Genomic DNA, 8,759 nt, shown 5'->3' with positions numbered 1-8,759 from the left:
GCCCACAAGACATTTTACTTACCATTGCCCATGCACAGGGTTGCTAGATTCTGCTGTTTTCTGTCTGCTTAGTTTTATTTTTCTTTCTACCAATATTGCTAACATGACACACATGTAAAGCAACGGCACCAGAAGAGAGGTGCATGCTGATTGCACACAACACTGACTGTGAGAGCCATGTGCTCCTTCTGCACCCAATCAAAGTGCTACTATGGTTCAGTCAGCACACCTTACAAATTCTAGGTACACAACTAGTGTTAGCAAAACTACACTATCCTGGAAAACCATCTTGGTTACAACAATCTTGCAGCTCACTGAGATGGAGGGCCACTCATGCGGCCCACTCTCTAGCCTAGGTTGCCCATCACTAGTCTAGATTCAACTGCCTTTTTCTAACAGTTCAGACTGCCTGTTGGCATCTGTGTCCTGGATCCTGAACAATGAGATGCAAACTCATGTTCGGCACAGGAACTAGGGAACAACCTTATCAGCTCACCGAGGATACAAAAATGCCTTCCAGTACCGGGTACGAATTTGAATAGAGTACAATATAGCTGCTAGTCAGCAAATGTAGTGTAAGGACCACAGCCCCTGTTAAAACTGGGTCTTTACTGAAATGGTCAATTTCCCTCTTACTGGTTAGGGCTCATGTAGGCTAAGGCCACAACTTTACCTTCTGGGATCTAATAAACACAGATGATACAAGAACTTTTTCATAACTGGTTACATGCCAGGTCCCAGTCCAATTACTATGTTCCCACATTATACAGGTATCTTTCTGAAACCTTGCAACTTCTCGTTTTTAAATCAAAACAGTTTATTCAGGACAAAAAAACAGTATGTAACCAAGATAACAACTTGCTATTATCTTGTAGTTTGTGAACAACAGTGTTCATTATTGTGGACTGTGATAAAATACAATGATGTAGTCTTCTTCTGTTTAGCAAAAAATAATCTTTCATACACTGACAGGAGAAAGGAGGAAATACACAAGACTTATCACAATTAAAACAGCCACGAATTTCCTCTCTTATTGGACAATGTCAAGTCATCACTGCACATGCGCACTTTAGAAAGTGCCGATGCGGAAGTGCTTTGGTTTCATTTTTGCAGAATCTTGTTAGCTGACTTTTCCTGCTGATAAAAACAAAAGCTGCACTGATACAGGTTCAGATTCTGTTCTACAGGAACTCTTACATGGCCCTCCATGGTACATCTTCATCCTTTCACCTCACCCGACCTATATGCTCCCTTGAAGGTATCTTGGCCACTGCCGAGGATCTAGATGGCAAAAAGAGGGAATCATGGGGCTTCCAAAAGTTGGGATCAGCTCCTCTTTTTTAAATTATGAAAAAATCACCTTTTGTGGGTACTTTGGAATGAAAGCAATCTGTCTCTAGGAGGGGAGAGGGAGAGATTGGTAGCCCAACAAGTTGGGATAAGATTAGGGGGACCAGATATCCAGATACGATTGGGATAGTCCCGATATTAGGGGCTGCGTTTTATAGAGGCAACTGTGCTCTCCCCCTCCAAAGTGTCCTGAGTTTAATTACGGGCGGTCACCCTAGGACAGAGCAGTCCCGTCTGATCTGCAGCCTAACTTGTATCAGGAGTCGGTCCAGATCTGTCCCCTCCCCTTCCTTTATTGGCTGTTTTTGTTTTAATACACGTAACCAATGCTATTTGCACCAGTGCTTGTCCCTGAGCGCCGAGGGCTGACACCCTAGCGGCACAGCCGGGCGTTTGGGGCTCGCCGCCCGAGGGGGGCTTGCGGCCAGCTCCCGCTGCCCTCCACCTCTGGACATGCTGCTCCCAGCCTAGGCGCTGGCCAAGTAAGCGGAGTCTGTTATGTGCGGGCAGGAACAAGGAAACCTGTAGCGCTACGGGCTGGGGCGGCCGCGGCGGGAGGAGGAGAAGGGCAGCTCTCCAGCGCCAGTAACCACTCCCCAAAGAGAAAGTCATTAGGGGCGGAGAGACAGCGCTAGGTGAACTGCGAGCTGCAGCTGGCACAGGGCAGAAAGGCGGCAGCAGCAGCAGCCGCCTACCCCCGCCCCCGGAGTGCAGGAGGCAGAGCGAGCGCAGCGTCCGGCTACCGCCCGAGCCCCGTCTCAGCCAGCCGCCGCCCTCCAGACACCGCCATGGGCTCCCCGCAGAAGCCGCCCCTCGCTCACCTCTTCAAAGGGACCTTCGTGCACGCCACCCGCTCCTCGCCCATGGATGTGCTGCACGGCCACCTGCTGGGCGTGGGCGACGACGGGAGAGTGAGTGCGAGGCGCGGGGTGGGCGGGGGTGTGAAGGGTGGGGCGGCGCGCGGGGGCCGGGGTCACAATGCCGGGGCCACGTGTGGGAGGGGGGAGCGCAAAGATCTGGATGCGGGGCGAGGCGGTTTCTGCGTTCTGTTGGGGTGCGGGGCAAAGGCTCTGCGTTCTGTGGGGGTAGGGACGAGGCGGTCTCTGCATTCTATTGGGGTGCGGGGCAAAGTCTCCGCGTTCTATTGGGGTGCTGGGCGAGGCGGTTTTTGCGTTTTGTTGGGGTGCGGGGCGATCTCTGCGTTCTGTGGGGGTGCAGGGGATTAAGATGGATGGAGTAAGGTATGAAGTGCAGGAGTGGGGGGGGAGTTAGGTAATAGGGAGGAGTATGGGAGAGGAGGCCTATAATACTGGGGTGCCTCTGTAGGGGGTGTGTATAACAGAGATTACCATGTTGTGGGGTGGCTATAGAGTTGGGGATTTGCATGATGTGCCCTATGGATGTGAGGAGGTTTTTCTGTAGCATAGCATATATGTGGTGGAATGGGGTTATGTACATGCCTGCTGCAAGTCAGGTTACTTGGTGTATGGAGAATGTGGGCACATGGATTCTTTGCTTTTGAATGAGTGTGTGGTGTTATGAGGTTTTTAGTCCAGGGCATGAAGCAGAGTGGATTGAAGAGCTGTCAAACAGCCAAGATAGATAATGTGGATGAGTCTTTGATAAATCACCTCTCTTAAGATTTGAAATGTTGTGGCATTATTGTTTTCCACCCATGCAGATGTCTCACCAAAGTACTGAGGTGCTCCCACTTGTGGCTTGAACTTGTCATTTCATTTCTTGAGTTCATTTTTTGCAAAGGATAAGGCGGAAAAGACTCCTGTCCTAAAGATTTGCATAAAGATGGAAAATATTTAGAGAAACAAGGTAAAGAGGGGGCAGCAATAGAAGTGAGTATTTTATGGTAGGTAGGAATTCCTAAGATGTAACTGGTAATTCAAAGAGCATCACAGACCAGGTAAACCACTTAACATCATTCAGAAGAAAGGTGCATGTGAGGTAGACAGAATTTTATTTTTGCTGTTTTCAAAACAGAAGTTAATCAGAACCATTCATGTTTCCTCCAGTTTTTAAGTTGGATTTTCCATTCTCAGTAAAAACAAAATGTAGTAATAATTTTAAGTATCAGAGGGGCAGCTGTGTTAGTCTGTACCCTCAAAACAATGAGGAGTCCTGTGGGATCTTACAGGTGCATCTGACTAAGTGGGTCTTTGCCCACAAAAGCTTATGCTTCAAAAAATCTGTTAGTCTATAAGGTGCCACAGGACTTCAAATAATTTTAAATGACATATTCTGAAATAATAGCCCATTATTCTTAATATAGTGATTAATAGTCTCCATATATGTTTTCTTGTCAGAAGCAAAAATATATGTACAACGATGCATACAAAATATACATATGTACATATTACTCCACGGAGTAATAACTGACTGATTAGTTTTGAAAATTAATTTTGATGCTTAGCTGACTGATAAGCTTTGGAAATAAAAAGTACTCTATAAATATTAATGTGACAGTTGGACTACTGATTCAGAGATGTGAGCCAATTTTAAAAAAGATCATTACTTTTACTGATGGTGCAAGATCAGAGATGATGAGGAAGCTGTCATTGGCTTAACAATACTAAATATGGGCCTTAATCTTACAATGAGCTGTGCATGTGTAGATCCTTGTACCTTGTAGAGCTCCACAGACTTCAATGGAGCTTTGTGTGTAAATAAATTGTAGAAAGATCATTTTCATCACTAAGTCCTCTCTTTGTTATCAGAAGGAATACAGCAAATTCTGTCTGGCTTGCATGAAATTTGACAGCCATGACTAGCAGACTTCGAACACTAGAGCCCTTAAAACACACTCTGCCCTTCTCCCTCCCTCCATTCTTAATCTCACTATTGCTTGAATTTTGCCCTTTGATCTTTCTGGGTTTTCATCAAATGCAGATTTGATTGCAGCATTAGAACCTGACTTCCTCTTTCTGATGCGACTGTGGGAGCCTTCCTGTGGCTCATTCAGGCATGTAAAACCGCTCTGAAATCAATGGAAAGACGCTTATTAACTTAAAAGTGCTCTGGCTAAAAACTTACATTTCTGTACATCTGTGTTGCTGCTAACCAAAGACAATGCAGTTGAGTGGTAAAAGAGTTTGCTTAATATATGTTGGAATTAGTGAGTTCAAGACTTTGAACTTTTACTGTTACAGTTTGCTGAATCACTGTTTTCCACTACACATAATTTCAGATTTCCTAGTTTTAATTCATGTAGAGCTCACATTAGAATCAGTTGGACATTGTTTGTGTAAAAACATCAAGATTAGAAACCTGATTAGTTTTATCATCCAAATGTATTCTATACATTTAGAAAATATTTTAGTACTTTTGTTGAAGAATTGAAAAGTAAGTCTGTAAAATGGAACAATTCAGATGCACTGATCACAATCAGGCTTGTGTGCAGGAATCTCGCAGAGGTCGTGGCAGGGAGGAGTGAGCCCTGGGAAGGGGTGCAAAGGATCTGGAGGTCATCTGACCCTTAGGAAGATGAGAACATCTCATGGAGAAGCGGATCCATGGAAGACAGTAGGAAGGTGATGGGAAGAAGGTTACGAAGGGATGGTAAGAGGGAGCATCAGCCAGGCAAGGTGGACGCAGGAGAGTAAGTAGCGGCAGTGGAGCTGGATAGGGCCTTACAGGGACATGGAAGGATGACATTGAGGATCTGAAGAAATGACTGCTATGAACAGAACAGAAGAAGAGAAAGGTGGTTTTAGCAGCAGCACGCTGAGCCAAGTGGGAGCACATCTTAGCCAGGCCAGAGAGAAGGCGGTTGCAGGAGTCAGGAGGACAGATGACTTAAGGAGGGAGTTGAGTTTGGTTAGTGGGTGAGCCAGGGATGGAGAACAGAGTATTTATTCAATGGCAGCTTGGGTGTAGGCCTGATGGAGATTGCATGCCTGGAAGGTGGGAAGATCCAGGGTAGAGGGAAGGAGAAGGAGGGGATCAAGGCAGCATGAACTGATTGTAATAAATCTTATTTTCCTTTATATCCAGTTGGGCTGGGCAAAGTGGGAAGGAGATTTCCTAAGGCCTATAAAGCTCTTTGAAATCTTCAGCTGGGTGGTGCTGTAAGAGAACAGGGCATTCTGGTTAGGGATAGAAAGTGATTTCCTGTCCCTCCCACCCTCTGCAACACACTATTCTGCTGGCAGCTAAGTAATCACATAGGCTTTAGCCTGCATAGCTAATCAATTCTAAACTTTCCCAGGATGCTCCAGGCACCAACAGACAGAACCCTGAGGATTTTGGTAAAAATTGAAGACCTGTAAAAAACTGATTTCCTCTGGTGTGAGAGGCAAATCAAGCCCACAAAGTGCCTTTTGTGTTGAAGGCAAGGTAATGTCTGCAAGTCCCCTGCTGAAACCTACACATATAACAGGCAGCAGCTTAAATGCCTTTGTCCCTTTTACGGTGTCAGTAAGCAGTACAACCTTCCAGTCTCTCAGCCTCCATAAGCACTACAACCCTCCAGGGTGCTAATTTGCATCCCCATTGAATCACGGGGGCGGGCCTCAACTAGCTTTTCCAGTGACGTTGTACACTCAGAGTAGTGAAGGCTGGATGGTTTGGGTCATAGCCAGGGTCCTTATCTTTCTCTACCCAGCCAGTTCCCAGAAGCTATGGTAGGGGAGGAGACACTACATCTTTTTCAGCCATATCATTGCTGAAAACACTTTTTCCCTGGAGGTATTATGCCTGTCTCTGAACTGTGCAAGCATAATGAAAGCTTTCAGCTGCTGCCATGCAGACACTACAACTCATTCCATCCCTGTACACTTCTAAGAGCCATAACTAAGCCCCAAAGCTGCAAGATCAGGCGCACAAAAAGCACTCCACTCCACAGGAAACTCCACTGCTAAAGTCACTCCAGCATCGTTAATTCATTTGTATTACACATCCGGTGTATTTCTGAAGTTGTTCCTAGTAAAAGTAATATATTATGGTTTATAGCTAAAACTATCCGTATAGCTGACATAGCAACAGCTGGCACAACCTTAATTTTGTAATTTCTTCAGCTTTGAATATTTGGACCGACAATCTTAATTTGTACTACTTATTCTTTTGCAAGTAAACTTATGTGGTTTATATTAAAATAAATATAATAAAAGTGGACCACAATTTGATTGCGGAGTTCGCAGACATTTCTGCCTTCACAAGAGGATCTTGTGAGTGCCTCTTTCTGTTCTTGGTTTTGTATAATGTACCAACTCTGCTGCCTTGACCATAACAGCTTGTCAGTTCATTAAGCCAGCATATGCTTATCTAGCCACTTGCTCCTTTAACAAACGATGCACAGATATGCAGTATGTAAGTGGGCAGTGAACAATTTAATAGAATGTAATGCTGCATGTTCAGTACCATTTTCAAATGTATGTTGCAATTACATGATAGCGTGGGCTTTTAGGATGACTTTATTGGCATGAATTTAAGATAATTCTTTTATAATACAACGAAGGGTCCTGTGGCACCTTATAGACTAACAGAAAAGTTTAGAGCATGAGCTTTCGTGAGTTAACTCACTTCTTCAGATGCTGGTCAGCATCTGAAGAAGTGAGTTAACTCACGAAAGCTCATGCTCTAAACTTTTCTGTTAGTCTATAAGGTGCCACAGGACCCTTCGTTGCTCTACAGATCCAGACTAACACGGCTACCCCTCTGATACTCTTTTATAATAGTTATACAAGTCATCTAAAACAAGTGCCAAAAATCCACTTATTTCTTAGCACACCATCATATTTTCTGCTCAGTCCATATTATACAGAGGTTTTGCAAGACTTTTTAACAGTTCTAATTTCTCTATCTCCATGTCCTCAGAGACTTTAAAGTCATAATCATGTACTCCAGTGGTTCCCAACATTTTTCTGTAACATGGCACACTTCTGTGAGAAGAAAATTCCACAGCATGCTCCCTTTTCTCAGCTGAATTGGTTGCTCATAAATTGCCTCTCCCCACCAGCCTGTTGGAATGGGGATGCAGCATTTAAACTGTGTCCCAGCTCCAACAGGTCAGGCCCTCCCTTCCTCCCCTCTTGCCACAGCAACCTTACTGCTTGATTCCCAGCTGTGCGGAGCCATCCATTTCCCTCAATGATGGCCCTGTAAAGCATGTCTGTGAGGGGAAATGGACAAAATTACATGGCGCACTTAGTTCTCATGCACACCAGTGTGTTGTGGCACAAACTGGTTGAAAACCACTGATCTAGTCTAACCTCCTGCACATTGCAGCCCAGATCCTCACTCCTGTAATACATTCCTAATCCCGGCTGAGCTACCAAAGTCCTCAAATCATGGTTAAAGACTTCAATTTACAAATAATCCACCATTTACACTAGTTAAACCTGCAAGTGACACATGCTGCAGAGGAAGGCAAAAAAATTAAAATTTAACCTATTTATATTCCCCATTAATGTTATAAAAAATCTAACCAGCTTTCTACAGCCAGGCGAGAAGGCCCAAATCCACCAAGTTAATGAGAGTTTAGGCTTTAAATTCAAGGGAATCTGGACTACTGGAAAGAGAAATACATTGTCCAAAACAAATCATGGATGGACATTATAATATATAAAATCCAAGATAGAAAGGTCTAGCCATATGAAGAAGGAATAATTGCATTTGGTGCAAAGTGGACCTGTCAAGATGAAGCTTATTTAGCCACGTTGAGGTAAAATAGATTTTGTAAATATCACCATAAACTGATAGTAACATAATCAAACCTTTAGATGTGAATTTGGTTTGCTTGAACCACCATGTGATTATATGTCTGTAGACCTTTTTCTCTGTCCCACTTTTTCTGTAAGTTATCTGATTTGTCCCTTTCTGGCTAAAATTAGGCTCTGATCTTGCAAAGATTCACATATGTGTTTGTCAGTCATCTTAATTGACATGATTTCAAATCTTTGCAGGACATGCAGCTTCATCTGTGTAGTGCCAAGTCAAGTTTTGGGTGCAATATATATACAATACCAATAATCAGTGTTTCCTTTAGTTTTTGCATAAGTGTATGGAATAAATTTTGTTATGTACACAGAGATTTGTGGATATGTACCCCCAGTAGAAATACATGATGCTGGCTGTGGGCACTCTGCTAATCAGCTGGGTGGCATTTGAATCTCTCCTGGGTGGCTGAGAACACTGGTAAAGACCATACTGAAATGAGTTGGAACGTGACTGCAAACTTCAGACTAGTTATTCTCTGAAACAAATCGTGTTTAAATTCATCTCTCATTGAGACAGCTTATTTAGAGGTTTATTTGCTAAGGAGAAAAAAGATGTATAAATGACTTACCACTTTTATTCAGCAGTTGAGAGCCAGTTACTACTATACAGTAGGGTCTCAATGTTCACGAGGGTTCTGGGTTCAGAACCCTTGCAAATATTGATTTTTGCAAATGTGTGTG

General features: G+C 43.9%; 1 protein-coding gene across 2 annotated transcripts in view; it reads left to right on the top strand.

Annotated features, from left to right (window-relative positions):
• Nucleotides 1–1,705: 1,705 nt before the first annotated feature.
• Nucleotides 1,706–8,759, top strand: part of GDA (guanine deaminase) — a 50,531-nt gene continuing 43,477 nt past the window's right edge. The window contains exon 1 of one of the 2 annotated variants that reach the window (XM_074994769.1): nucleotides 1,706–2,261. In XM_074994769.1, coding sequence (XP_074850870.1) covers nucleotides 2,139–2,261 — 123 coding nt within the window. In that variant the 5' untranslated portion in view covers nucleotides 1,706–2,138. The remainder of the gene's footprint in view (nucleotides 2,262–8,759) is intronic. The other variant, XM_074994770.1, reaches the window with a different exon arrangement.

The sequence above is a fragment of the Carettochelys insculpta genome, chromosome 5, assembly GCF_033958435.1.
Source record: "Carettochelys insculpta isolate YL-2023 chromosome 5, ASM3395843v1, whole genome shotgun sequence".
Lineage (NCBI taxonomy): Eukaryota > Metazoa > Chordata > Testudines > Carettochelyidae > Carettochelys > Carettochelys insculpta.
The sequence above is the reverse complement of the archived record's forward strand: the minus strand, read 5'-3'. Positions and strand labels throughout refer to the sequence as shown.